The 15,354-nt window shown below is 35.8% G+C and overlaps 1 protein-coding gene across 2 annotated transcripts in view; it reads right to left on the reverse strand.

The window, feature by feature from the left end:
• Window positions 1-15,354, reverse strand: part of BOD1L1 (biorientation of chromosomes in cell division 1 like 1) — a 36,848-nt gene that overhangs the window by 5,693 nt on the left and 15,801 nt on the right. Inside the window, exons 11-20 of one of the 2 annotated variants that reach the window (XM_014265615.3) lie at window positions 13,390-13,451; window positions 11,956-12,025; window positions 9,449-9,495; window positions 8,438-8,525; window positions 7,294-7,373; window positions 6,595-6,679; window positions 5,543-5,616; window positions 4,230-4,305; window positions 4,115-4,149; window positions 2,233-2,278 (exon numbers count right to left, since the gene is read on the reverse strand). In XM_014265615.3, the coding sequence (XP_014121090.2) occupies window positions 2,233-2,278; window positions 4,115-4,149; window positions 4,230-4,305; window positions 5,543-5,616; window positions 6,595-6,679; window positions 7,294-7,373; window positions 8,438-8,525; window positions 9,449-9,495; window positions 11,956-12,025; window positions 13,390-13,451 (663 nt within the window). The remainder of the gene's footprint in view (window positions 1-2,232; window positions 2,279-4,114; window positions 4,150-4,229; window positions 4,306-5,542; window positions 5,617-6,594; window positions 6,680-7,293; window positions 7,374-8,437; window positions 8,526-9,448; window positions 9,496-11,955; window positions 12,026-13,389; window positions 13,452-15,354) is intronic. The other variant, XM_026792133.2, reaches the window with a different exon arrangement.

A 15,354-nucleotide genomic window follows, 5' to 3' on the forward strand; every position in this document is an offset into this window, starting at 1 on the left:
ATTACAGGCTAGCCTATACATGTTAAAACAGACTTTTAACTTTACATCCCATGTCTCAGCTTGGCTTCTCTCTATGGTTACTACTTCTATCCTAACTCTGTGACGAGAGAGATTTTACAAAGCTTTTGAACTCTGTCAAATGGAGCTATCTCTAACACTGCAAGGATAAAAATCCTTAACAATAAAAAAGAGAAACCTAAATAAAAGCAAGTTTTTATGTATTTTTCCCCCTGCCATAAAATTGCTGTCTAATTTCTGAAAGCTAAATAAGAGAGGACACAAACTCTAAACCCCTCGCCAATAAGAGTGAGAAAACAAGCAAAAGAATGACAATGCAAAGGATCTAAAATAGATCTCAAAGAGCAGAAACATTCTGAAACTCACAAGCTTTTTGGCACTCCTTTGTAAGGTTATGGGGAAAAACTCTTATGCAAATGAAGTAAAACAGAAATATAGTTAAGTGTTCAAAAAATAACTGAAAAAGTGTTCAAAAAATATTGGACTGTCCACTGTATTAAGCTCTACACACAACATAAGCACATACATAATACAACCAGCATTATCAGTATTAGTTCTATTGTGTTCAAAAGAGATACTTCATAATTCTGGTTCACTTGGGCAAATCTGTAGCAAAGGGGTTTTTGACTGAAGAATAATCCCATCTAGGTCCATGACATGCCTTTAACAGATTGCCCTCTGTAAGATACCAAAATGTAGCATTTTGCCTAAAGATAAGTATGAAAATATTAAGACATAGTATCTAAAAATCACACTAATTTTAGAGCAGCAACTGTTGATTAGTGTTAAGTAATTAGTTTCAAGTTCAGTGTTAGTGTTATGGGAGGATAATATCTTCAGTAAACATGTGTCTCTTAATGTGCTGTAGTGACCAAAAATAAAACTCTGCATCCCACTTCACTCATGTGCAAATCCTTATGCAGAACACCCAGAACGCACCAGAGTAAGTGAACTGCACAGAGAGATTCAACTTTGCTTCCTTTTCATCACCAGGGGTTCTCAACCCCTTAATGCCCATGAATGCTAATACAGGATGAAAAATTTAACAGTACATTCCCCTTTATATACTCCTCTGAACATTGCTGTAATAGCAATAGCCTGTTACCTGGAAAACAGAAATGTTACATAACACACAAACTTTAAGTACACAGTCAGGTGTCTGTGCTTTTGAATAAAAAGCAAAGCAGAATGCACTTTTATTTCATTCTCACATTCTTGCCTGTTCTCTTGGCAGTTCGTGGAAGTCAAGTACCACACAATGAGCTAACCCTCCAGAGACAATTCTGAAGCATATGGATTAAAGCTGACATTTTAACAAATGTGGAGAAAATAGGAAACAGCCCATATGCTCGGTGCAGCCAGATTAGTATATCTGTAGAAACCTAAACTTTTGGAAACTCCAGAAGATTTGTTTTGAAGACTTGGTTTCTCAGATTTTCTGCCTCTTTGTTTGCATTTGTTTACAAACCATTTTAATCTACTTTTCAGTTCACCTGCTTCCTAAAATGGCTTCAAAAAGTTTTTTTATGAATGGCCATAATTAAAAAGAGACATTTAAACAACCAGTGCAGTTCAGACTCTATACACAAGAAAAATTAGAAAAGAGAAATAGAAAGGTATTTCACTTAATTGTATTTTAGTCTGAAGCACTTAAAATACATTTTCGAGTTAAGCTAAGCAACCATGTTCCAAAGATCTTACAGCAATTGTGAAAAGGGAAAGAAATATCCTCTCAAGATACCCCTAAGATCTTTAGACACATATCCACAGATCCAACAATTGGCTGAATAAAATTTGAAAGGTAATGTAGTAAGTGTGACTGATAGTCAGTGTATGAAAAAGAACATGCAGAAACGGAAAACAATCACTAAGAGCCAGTCTGATGGGGCACCTACCTTCCTCTGGAGCTCTGCCATCTACTTAGCCTACTCAATCGTTTGGTATATTCTGTAATGCATTATTCAGCACTGAGCAGTGCTGCTACATCTTTGAGCTAAGTTCTTATCAAGCTGCTCTTTTTTGGAACTAAAAACTTGGCAGCAATTAGGGACAAGTCTTCACTTCATCTCTTTCTTCAGAGGCTTTCATTCATGAATAACACACTGACTGCCAGAGATGATGTCAGGATGAAGGACCCATGTGATTTTTGTGAAAACCCTCTTTCATTTCTTCCATCTTTCATTTCACAAGTTGAGGCAGGTATAATTTGCTTACCTGTTTGAGGTGTTTTCCCTCTACTTGCAGAGGTAGGAGACTGCAGCTGAAATTAAAAAAGTGGGTTTTTTAATTAAAAAAAAAATCAGGAAAATTCAGCACTGCATCACATTATCACAGAAAGCTGCTCACATTCAATGTAGAATGGATCTGTAAATCTAGAAAACATGAACACTAATGAGCACACAAAGTTTGTACTGTAGTTTAAGAGTAGGATGCATTTTTCCATTTTGATAAATAGCGGAAACAAATCAGCTCATAAACAAATCACAGCACTTTTAGTAACCTGACACTAAAGTCATTGCAATAAAGGACACAAAAGATAAAAGCAGTTTCAGTCAAACACATTTCCAAGTATTTAATTATCAACAAAGAAGTTAGTACAGTCACTTTAGAACTACAAGTCACCAGAAACTGTTTATTTACTCAGCATGCAGAAAAAGCTATATATAATTACACAATATCCTATAACTGCCCAAAACCTTCAGTGCTTTCCCCACTGAATGACCACACCAGGATGCCTATGGCTCCTCTAAAATAGCAATGTGCTCCCAAAGCAGCCCTGGGGAAACCGTCCTGCCCTCCTGTCTCAGGTGAGACAGCCTGCAGCCCCTGAGCCAGCCTGCAGCTCACACCAACCCCTCACTCATCACTAGGAAGTACCAGACCTGTGAACACTTGAACCAGAACAAGATGATTCTGTTCCAGTACTGAGGGTGCCAAGGTACACCTATTTCTGGGGCTGACTTAAAAATTAATCTTAATCCTTAATTGGACAAAAAAACACCCCAAAAAAACAACCAAACAAAAAGCAACCCACAACACCAAAACAGAAAAACCAAATATCAAAATCCACACCAGTTCAAATTACATTTCATTAAATTAACATTGAAAAAAAAATCAACCAGGAAAGACTAGGAATTCTGAAACAGAATTCCAGCCAACCTGTAAGAAGGGACAGGACTCAAAGGACTGCCTGAAATATGAGGACAGAACAAGCAGAGACAATAATTCCTTTTATCCATAAACTAGGTAAATTCCCAAGATTTCCAACAGCCATGCCAGCTACTGCCTCACCAGGCAAGCAGTAGGAAAACCTGTGTTTCAACACAACTTCATTTTTAAAATCCACCCTTTTCTATGCAATACCATTGATTCTGAAATAGAGGCATTTCCTAGACAGAAGCCTTTAACCAGAATAAACCCAACTGGCTGCACTCCACAAACATGCCTGACCCACCACTGTCCTGTGCTGTAATCCAACTGGATTGCAGAAACAATACCAACAGACCACCTTCCTAGCTGTGAATATTCTTCACAGGGCTTAGGAAATAAAACTACCACTGAGCTTTAGAAAACAGACATGTTTTCATGAGCCCCTAGGTTACTCACCAGTATGTCTCTCTCTCTGACATGAGGTGTAATACAACTGCTTTACATAATATTTTATTTTACAGCTATGAAAAGATTCTATGTGCTATTATTATGATATATTCAGTAGAGGGAAAAAACCCTCATTTTTGAAATAAAGTCACCGTTGCTCTTCAGGCCAAAATTACTCCCAGCATGAACTAAAAGTCACATATGCACACGACCAAAAACTCACCCTGCACTCAGGTATATATTGCTAGCTAGAATAACACTTGTATTAAGTGAACTAAGTATGAAGCTGGTAATTTGCTACATTCTGAATTAACACTATATTTTGCTTAAAAAGGTCATCTACATTAAGAGATACTATTAATAAGTTTTGTTTGCTTAGACTGAACTCAAATATCAAGTTTTCCATAAGATGTTTCTGAAATGCTGTTAACTGTTAAACAGATAAATGGCTCTTGAAATACTGTGTTTAAATGCACCCAAACAAAATAAAGGCACTTACATTCCCAGTGCTCATATCAGCTTTTGACTCCCCACCTGAGGGAAGAAATATGAGTTCAGAACTTGAATGTCACTATTATCCTTGTTTTCCCACACAGGTACTATGAGCTACTTACCACCAGGCTGTACTGCTTCAAGAGGGTATTTACGAGGCCGGCCCCTTTTGCGTTTCACTACTACAGGCTGATTTTCCTATTAAAAGTAAAGGACAAAAATATTTTACTTCCTGTAACTGACTTTTGGCATTTGAGCAATACAATACAAAGACTGCTAACTGAATTCATAATGTGACAGTGGCAGAAGTAGTACTTTTCAGTTAAAAAAATAGATGAGGCAAGTTTAATAGCAAGAGACACTGCCTGTTATGAAATCCACTAATACAAGTGAAAAGAAACAAGACAATTCCCAGTTATACAAAATTCTCAGTGGTTTGACTGAGGCACAAAGCATGTCTGAGAATGCAGTACCTTCTGCTCCCCTAGCCTCAAAACCTCTTAGTGTCACAAATGCTGTTGGCTTACCCCATACAAGAACTCCAGACTTTACATCCCATGAGCTCATTTTCCCAGTGCCATATAGCACAGGCTGCATCCTGTATGTTGAGCAAGTGCTTCAAACAATTAATATTCTAATTATCCCAATACACAGATTACTGAATTCTTTGTATAAACAGGATCTTTAGCAAAAAGGGCCCCTTCCTTTCAAGTTTTAAGCTTTGATAGAGAACTTTTAAGTAACAAAGTCAGATAGAAGATCCCCAATAGGACTTTCTCTTATACACAGGGAAAGGTTAAATGCCTCATTCAGCATTTACTGAGGTTTAGCAGTATCTCCCCCAGAATGGTTCTTAGAGACTCAAGCCTTGAGTGAACAAATATAAAAACATATTCTTTAAATTTTCTTCTTCTTCCAAATTTGAGGCAAAAAAACCCCCAAATGATGAAAGCCAACACCTTTCTGAGATCAGTGTCTATTTCTAGGGGACAACATCAATTTTAATCTCGAGGAATCAGACATTTGTTTATAACCCATACTGCAGATTATCTCAAGTACGTGCCTAGGAGATAACAAAGACTTTAAAAACTGTTGATAGTATTTTTAAAAGCAAATTTTATTTGTTTATGACTAAACTGTCAATATCAATTACCAAGTTTTCAGGAAATATTATTTCTATACAATACAACTCTAAATAATTGCTTTCTAGACATTTTGTAAGCACTATTAAACCTAGGAAGGGAGTTAGTCCTATTTCCATATTGAGACATTGATGTTTTATGGTCTGTGAGTTTGTACTTTGTGACAGAGCTACGTAAGCCCTTAGTACTTTTTGAAGACAATTTTAATGGCTGTCAACAAAATAGTTATGTACCACAAAGAGCACTGGGAACCTGCACTGTCTCAGTGAGTTAACATGAATAAGATCACTCACCTCTGGAGAATTTTCATTTGATTCTGGACTGTGCTTTTTCTTTTCAGACATTTCCTGTTCAAAGTTAGGTTCATCTTTACACATAAGAAAAGAAAAAAAAGAAAGAAATTGTATACCTTTGTTTTATTAGGCAAAAGAACTAATAAGAGCCACAACCTCAACACTGAAAATGTTATTTCATTCTTTAGCCCAAAATTTCCTAAAAACACCCATCAGAAATCAACACTGTTTGCCTTGTAGCAACAGTGTATTGATCTGCCAAAATGCTTCCCACTAATGCCAGATGAGTTAGGGAGGTCTTCTATTTTAAGGTAAGAACAAAAGCTCACACTTGTGACATACTATAAAATAGTAGGACAAATACAAGCCCTTATTCCATTTTCTCACATGTTCCATGAAACAGGAAGCTGAGGATACAAAAGCACATTGCAGAACAGATTCAGACTCATCAACTTGCTCAATGAGAAACAAAACTATCAATAGGCCAAACTAACATCAGGGAACATTCTCAGAGTGCTCCCACAAAAACAGACTGAAGTAACAAAGCCACATAATTATGCGGACACACCACATTTTATTATTTATTTTAGTGCAATTTAGTCAATTATGACAGTGCAGCTTGCACTCTTCTCTGGTTGTTTACTCTACAGAAACATACAAAACTGATCTGATGGTTATGTCATGGATTTTTACGTAGGACAGCCCTTGCTTGTAGTCAGAGGTAGATGTTCTTATCACATAATGCTGACTATTCTATTTTCCCCACCTACCTGTTTATTTCCCATTAGCTTTCCTACCCAAGATACATACTGAAGCAATAATGGAGCCAGTGGGTGGTAACAGCAAAAGCATCAAAACTTTTCTCATCGTTAAAGAAACTAAAATTAATGCATTATTTGCTAGCAGTAATAGAGCAGAAATCAACCAGAGAATATATGCAAGTACATTTGCTGGGATCAAGTTCCCACTTTCTCTCAAAAATCATTCAAATGAAAAGAAATGAGCATTCAATATGAGTTCAGAAGATCTGCCATAATGGGCAGTTTAATTACCTTTTCCTTCCACAGTACTTCTAGGAGGTGTTTGTGTTACATCAATTTCTTTGGACACTTCTGCTGCATCACCTGAAATAACGTCCTACATTATTTTGAAACAAGAGAGGAAAGATGCTTTACTACACATTAAAAATCATGGCCAGTTACACAAAAAAAAACCACCCCATCCTGATACATGAGCAGTTATTTTACTGATCAAGGTTTTGTACTGTCTCTTAAAAGCTTTAATGTTGAGAAGCTTCATCACAAATCAGTGGGTGAGGTAGTCCCAAATATACTGCATATACTCCTAAAAAGAACACCTATCTTGTCCTAATTCCTGTTTTGATTTAGCAGAACTGAGGTAAAGTGCAATACACCCTCTTGAAGAGCTCAGATCAGTACACCCATGCAGACACTGAACTGACTGGAGCACTGGCATCCAACAATGCTCCATGAGATCCTGAGCTCCCAACCTCTGTGCAACTCAGTCCTCTCACACTTCCACACCTCAAAGAGTCCACACAGATCCCTGCCTTTTTGTTTAACTGTCTCCCTCACTGAAAAGTATCATCTGCTAATCAGTTCTTTTGTACTCAAAGCAATGCAAAAGTAGCTTAACTATGGAAACATCTCAAAAAAGAAACCGCTGAAGAAATTATGATTAAGATTTTCATATTATCTACAATTGCAGAACATAAGAGTTCTTGAAAATACCTTGACGTTACCAGGTTTCATTTTGGAACACTGACTTTGTTCATCATCTTTTAGCACATCCTGAGAAATCTGCTTGTTGCCTGCAAAAGCAAGTGACAATTGAAGTGTTAAAAAAGTGTCTTCTGCATTTGTCATGTTTTTGTGTCACTTACATACCAGCTCACTATTACTGAAATTCATAAGTCTGAAAAACAGTCTCTTACTACCAAAAATATGAACAGAAAGTTATTCTAATCACTCTTTGAAATGGGAAGACAACACAATAACAGAAGAGAATTACATGTTTCTTATATATTACAGGTGTGGATTGTTTTGTTTGCTTGTTTGTTTTTAAAGATAAGCTCAAAATTGAAATGCGGTAACACATCAAGAAATACAACACCAACCTCAACTTCAACTCACCCAGAGACAGGGAAAGCAGTTAATGCTATGTGGGACACTAATGAATACATGACTTTTAATCACTCACTTCATCAGATCACAATTCTCAGAAGAGGAATAAAAGCTCTTATGAAAAAATGCTATTATTAATGATACTAACTTTTTTCTAAATTTTTCTGATGCTGAAAAGACATAAGAAGTTGAATCCAGAGCTTGAAGAGGTATTACATTGTCAGTCTTGTAAATACTATATCAACAAAATGCCCAACTTATTTTCATGCTAGCTGCATCTAAATGAAATTTAGAAATGTTTATGCCATTCAATGGACTATACTTCCTCTCACTTTTTGCTTGCAGACAAATAAAAGGCTACACTAAAATTTATTTCTTTCCACCTAAGAAAAGGAAGCATCCATCCCCACAAAGTTTAGATTTTCCTAATGATCAGCTTCCTTATCTTTTATTTTAGAAGGATAAAATTAGTCATTATTTTATAGACTGAACAAAAAATGTTTCTTCACCTATGATTGAGAAAATGACTATAATGCTCTTCTGTGCAGTAATTACATTTGTTGCAATATTTTTATCAAATATCTTAACTGAAATATTAGATATTATTTTGGGAGTATAAATTGCTTTGAGTTTGAAATTTCCCCATCTCTACTATTTTCTCAAAAATACCATTTTATGGCCTAGACACAGTAGAACATGGCTTTGTCACAGAAAAGCTTTGCAGAAATTCCTGCACTTCTGTATCACTTACACTTTTTTTCATCCATTTTTTCTGGAGATTTAAGTTGAATTCCTCCAGATCTATGTTCTTCTGTTATCTGGGTAGCCGAGTTTTCCACCTACACATAAAACACAAAGAAGGATAACTTCTTTTTTTCTCCATGAAATTTATAAACACGAAAGGGAGAAACTTTTCCCTACTGGCTACTTCCAAGCACAACATACATTAAAATGGAAAGCAGCTGTTACAAAGGAATTTATTCCTAGAACTCAAGTAACATTCCTACTATAGAACAAAATGATCAAAAAACTTTAAACCTGCCGTATTTTCAAAATTTTTGACTGATATTTTTATTGAAAAAAGTCTCTATCAAGGTCAGAATTAAGCACCCTAGTACATGTTTTAAAAGTACTTCATCACAGTAAATCACAAAGAATATTTCTGGGTTTCAAGAACATTCTCCTACCACAGGAACAATAGAATTATCTCATTAGCATCAGAAATGTGGCCAACCAGCATTTCAATATAGTAATAAATATATTTACTACCTGAGTTTAATTAACCAGAAACACAATTTCAGCCTGCTATCTGTATTAAATGCCTTAGTTTTGCTCCAAAAGATACACTTTACATTTGCAAGTTTACATTTGCAAGGCAAGAGTTATGCTTCTTATAAAATCTTGTGAAAGACAGCAGACTTCATTAAAATAGGTTTCTAATTGTGATATAAACCTCCAAGAATAATCCCTATTTTTTTTTTCTCTAGTCTCATGGAGATCAGTCAAGCTTCTTTTTTCTGCCAGTTAACAGCCTCGAAATAGTCACAGACTATAGAATAACAATGCAAGATTTATTTACAGGCAGATTTGAAAGAATAATTAGACATCAACCTACGCAGCTGCAGAGTCTCAATAAACATAGTCTCTGCATATACAAAAATAATATTTTCCTTTAGAGAATACTTAGTGTAAATAGAAGTAAATTCAAGTAAGAGAAATACAGTACAGATTTATAAAATAAATTTAAAAAACAAGTACTTACATGAGAAGTTTCTCTTTCTAAAGGAATATTCCTCTGCAGGATATCTACTAAAATAATTTATCACAATTAGAAAAGCTGAGCAAATGCAAAGTATCACAGTATCCTCTACTTCACCTCCCGGAAAGGATTCCAGAGAATGTGAAACTACAAAAAACTTACTTTCTATGTCAGAAGTAAAAGACATCCAATCTTCTCTTTAACAATATACCCACAAAACAAAACAAGAATATGAATTCCTCAGCATAGGATAACTGAGAATCACCTTATGGTTGAAATACAGGTAATTAAGGGGCTGTCATATTTCAAATTTAGGGTGACTGAAATTTCAAATATAATTCCACCATCTTAATCGGAATTTCATCCATCACAATCCTAGATTCTGGACCATGGGATGAAGTAGAATGTGATTAAGCTACATTATAATTTCAGAGAACTAAAGTTTGCTTAATTGTACTAGTAATACCTGTAGCTGACAGAATGCACATAAGGAAATTGTCCAGTTGCTAAACTCCACTATACTCTGATGAAGTATAGCCTCAGCCTTCCATATCACAAAAATAGGGAAAATAATTATGACAGTTGATGAGTGGTCTGGAGTTTTGAAAGAATTCCATAACTTTCAATACACAAAGAGAATTATAAAGAAGCTGCTCTATCAAGTGTTCTCAAAATCTGATTAATATAAAAGCACCAAATTAATACCTTGATTTAAAAAAGTTGCTGAAACTATCCAAGCAACTTTCCCTTAAAAACATAAACCTAAAATCAAATAAAACCACATTTTTTTAATAGAGTTTTATATATTTTGTAGCTTGTTTCTTATATCTCCATGTTTTAGCAACAATTCTTCCATAGCTATACTGCTGAGCTGCACATCTTTCAATTTTTAAAGCAGTGTCAAATTAAGAGCTAGTTCCTACCCACTCAAACAGCAATGATTTGTTTACATTCCAAAGAATTTTGGACTACTAAACTACTGTGTCTGCTGTTCATACTCATGACAGGACACACATTTGTCTTTTAAACAACTTCCTTTTACGTATGTTGAGCTGTATGTATATATGCATGCATATATACATATAAGAGAGATTATTGTGGGGGAGAAAAAACCTCTCTACCAAGATCTACAAAGCATTAGTCTTCAGTATGTCACATCCAACATGATTTACACAACAAATGGACTTTTGTTAAACATTTTACAAGAAACAAGATTATCTCAGCTAGCTCAATCTGCACATTTAAAATTTTAAGTACTGTCTGGCTGGGTGACTGAGTGATGGGAAGTGGCAGAGTTTTAAAGGCACTTCAAAGAAACCTCACAGTACAGAAAAACCTGTTCGAATTTTAGATCTGTCGTTCTGATGTCTACATTCTTCTAACCAATTCTCAGGGTTTACATTTGCTTTCTTGTGAGCAGAGCATGTCTCTTATCACTCAGATACATATACACCACCCTATAACCAGGTATATGCATCTGACCTACCCTGAGAATAAAAAAAGAATTCCAAAGTTTTATACCAATGCTCATATCTCACCTTATTGCTGATTTTGCTTTCCATGTCTAAAAATTTAGCATGAGCTTAACAGTGTGTCCCTTCATAGCATGTAGGCCTTCAGCTGCAACTTTCTGTCAGAGGAAACGCATCTTTAACCTCCCTGGACAACATAGGCAGCAGTCACACTGGTACCTCTTGGGACTCATTTTAGTTCTGCTTGCTATTCCAATAACTGAGGATTAGCTCTCATCTGGCAGTGCTGTGAACATCTGGAGCACAAAATCCATCAAGATGGGCACAAAGCAGGCGTTTGTTTCTGCTTTAACAGGAAAGCCAAACAATTGCAATGCATAAATTGGGTTTGGGAGGAATGGATTCTTTTTCAGTTTTGGTCCTTCTGAAGATTAGTTTAAGTACATGGAAAAGTAACCACTGAGCACAGATCCAAGGTGACTAACTGAGGTTTCTATCTAGATGATTACCTACTTATAACTGCTCTTCAAACTTGAGTGAATGCCACAATTATTTTAATCTTTTGAAGATTAAGAAGAAAAAAAAAACCAAGCAATTTTCTGTAAACTCTCTATGACTTGTCCCATAGTACTTACTATTTTCATATTCTCACAAGGCCTGTCACAGCACCCTAAAAGCAGGATGTTCAAAACCGATATGGATGAAAGCCATTCCCTGGGAGAAGTTTCTCTATCTTTCCTGAACAAATGCTTTTCTTTATTTATTGATTTTAAGTAGAATATTAGCAGTTGACTTTTTTTTAAATCTCAAATTATAAAATCCTTTCCTACTTTCAGCATATCATGTTGGAAGAAAAGTCTGACCATCCTTCCCCACAAACCACACTGAAGGCCCCCAGAACTTCTAGACAGAGTTAAAGATTTATGAAGGCTTCCTTCAATTCCTTTATATGCCGTATATAACAAATCTGCAACCCTCCCATCATAAGTATTAGTCCCTTCAGCATGAAACTAAGTTGCTATCAAGCATAAAAATCACCTTTTTGCAATTCTTTAGTCTGAAGATCCACAGATCCTTCTTCACTTCTTGCACTTTCAGGCTGTTGTGACTAAGCACAAAATGAAAATAAACAAATACTGCAGATATTCAGAACAAGTATGTCTCACTCTGCTCCTGTGTGTCACGATGAACATTGTCTTATCATGAGTTATAAAAGTCTTCAAAAGCTTTCTTTTTAAGACATCAGCACATATACTAAGAAGGAACAGTAAGAGCTAAGTTCAACAGTACAGTATTTAGATTTGACCTTAGAGTTAACATTAGCATCAGAGATTAGCTTAAAAAGGCAGATTTCAGGAATTCAATGTGCAACACCTACTCAGAGCTCCAAATAAAAGCAATAGCCTAGAAATGTTCATCTGTACATGGAAAAAAAGGATCTGCTATGTATAACAAGGTACAATGATCTCCCTTCAAGTTGTGTTTCAGGCAGATTTTTTTATGTTTGCTTTAAAAAAAAAAAAGGGAAAGAAGTTGCAGATCAGCTCAAAGTTACCATAGCATAAATAATGCTACATGGAGCTAAGTGTATTAAGTCTGATCTGAACATTGTAAACCCAGCTACAGCACTACATTACGGCTATACTGACTCCAGAACCATGTTATGCTGGTGAACAGTGCAGCTGTTTGCAGGTGGAATTATCAATAACTCCCACCAGACTGAAGCTGACTTCCACTCTCCTGAAGTCCACCCTTCCATAGATGCTTGAATCTCTGAACCGTGTTATCCCTCAAAAACTTAATTCTCACAGCATGGCAGGATACATGAATGCACTCCTGCCTCTGAATGAAGAATTAAACCATGTGGAATCCTGCCTACTATGGAACACAGCCCAGACACACAGAGCCAGCTTTGGTTTTACACAGGCTATAGGTGACCGTGAGCCCCAACACCCTGGATGATGCAGGGTGCCCCACCCTTCTGGGAGAGCAGATAAGGGGCCGTGGTTATCAGAACACAGCAGCAGCAAGGGCTGCTCACACACACAGATGTGTGACGCTGGGGACTGGCCAGGAAGAATGCACAGCACTGTAGGTTTGTTTACTGGTTCAAAGGAATAACTTGCCAGCTCCAAGAGATGCGGTGTGGGTGACTATTTTGCAGGCACTATGCACACAGTATGACCAGTTTTAAAAACATAAGCTTCAATGTCTCAATCACAGAAGGAGTATGGCTGAAGGAGGGAATTATTCCTAACACAGAATAACATGGACAGCCCACAATTTAAAAGCCAGCTGCTTAGAAAACTACAGCTGAATAATCTGAAAAATTACTTTTTGAAAATTCTTCAGTTTAAATTTTTAAATCTCCATTTTTGCTGCACAAAAATCAAAAGGTACAGGAAGAAACCCTAGCAAGATGTATGAATAAGCAAGAAATAGTGCAGTAAAAATTTTCAAAATAACAAATACCTTGTCAGTTCTCAAGGTACTTTCTAGTTCTTCTGTTGACTTTGGTAAGGCTGCATTATTGCCTAATGAAATAGAAATATGTTAAAATGATCAGATTACATTATGCATTTATCTCATGCTACAGTAGAATGATAATTCTGAGTACTACCTCATGAATACGGCACATAAATTTAAACCCTTCCTGTGGACAAGAGAAACAATAGCCAGTCTGTTTACAGCAAACCAGCTCAATAAAACCCTGGCATCTGCAAGAACACAAGTACTGCTATGTTCTCCTTAAATACAAAAGGCTTGGAAAATATGGGGTATCAGGATTTACCACAGCTTACTTATGAATTCTGACTTCGGCATTTTTTTCTTGCTTATTTATGAATTCTAACTTTGGTTTTTACTTTTTGCTTTTCCTTCAAAAAGAAACCATCAACAGATTTTTTAGATCAAATTCCAAACAGCAAACTACCTCTGTATTAATAAATGCAGAGCTAAGAGTTAATACTAATGACATATTTTGTTTTAAGTGACAATTAGGTCTAAATCTGTCAGCTCTACAACCACAACCACTGAAAATGTTCAATTTCTACAGAGACTGAAAACTCAGTAGCTCCTGTTAGCATCGACACAGTTTCAGAAAATCATAAACCCCTTTCCCATTTCATTCCCCAAGGGAACAACTGTATGCTTGTAACATCTTCAAAACAGGCCATGGCAACAGCAGTCATATGAGTTTCACAACATTTCTTTAAAACCTATTTCAGAACCCTGTTTGGACAGCTCTTCTAAACAAAGAGAAATAGTTACAACATGATAATTCACCAATGATGCATGCAAAATGATTAAATTATGGTTGCAATCCACAGAATAAGTACCATTACCATTTATAAAAGCTACATCAATGGACAACAAGGATTGAGGCAAGCACTGAGATAGGAATACTTTACTGTGTAATATTTTACACTTTCATGGCTCATTTGACTCTTGTATAAACAGCAAATAACATTTTGCAAGCTTACTACACCAGCATCTTTCCTAGAAAAATTCCTAAAGTCCCAAAATCTGCAGAGACTACTCTCTTAACCCAAATGTCAATAAAACTGGAGAATAAAGCCAGCCTTTAATAAACTGGACCTAAATTCACATTATATTTTTTTTGAAATTATAGCAAAGACAGACACGAGAAAGAAAAGATTTAAAAAATAGTACTTGACCAGTATCATTCCACTTCCTATGGCATAAACAGATTTTTCTACAGTTTAAAATTTATAATGAAGTCACAACTTTGACTTCATTACAGCATCTATGTACTTCATCATTGTTCAAAAAAATTGGTGCTTCAGCTACTTCAGAGGGTTAAATACATGCAAGGTTAAAAATAGTAGGGTGTTCATTACACTGTATTTTAGGAACCAGCAACCATGCAGATTCACTTCAAATGCTAGTGTAGAAAAATAGATCTGGATACAGAGTATGATATCCTTCATGCCATATACTCATATAATTTTCTATTTAAAATAGACATCTATTGCTCACTTAAAATACTTATTTAGGATAACTGGCTAATTCCTTTGTAACACAAAGCAGAACCATTTCAAGTATATTCATAAGACAAAATTAAGTGTAATATAGTGAATCTGAACATGATCACTAAATAACCCAGAGAAAATCTGCAGTTATGACTAAGGGTGGCCAATCTCAATCTTCAAAATTATTATGAAGTTACCTTTCTAAAATGATGAACATATGTCAAAATGACATGCATCCTCTTTCCTAAAAAACTTTTTGAATTTCATAACACATTAAAAACAAAACCCATGTGTACCTTCATAATAATTACCCCTTGCAAATAACTTTATATATTGGCTGACAACTTTAAGTCAATGTATTTTAGTAATTTCTTGCACTCTAATATTTGTTCTCCAACACAGCTCAGGTAATTGTGCTCAGTTAGCCTTGTTTGCCCAGAATCAC

Source organism: Zonotrichia albicollis, chromosome 5 (genome assembly GCF_047830755.1).
Source record: "Zonotrichia albicollis isolate bZonAlb1 chromosome 5, bZonAlb1.hap1, whole genome shotgun sequence".
Taxonomy (NCBI): domain Eukaryota; kingdom Metazoa; phylum Chordata; class Aves; order Passeriformes; family Passerellidae; genus Zonotrichia; species Zonotrichia albicollis.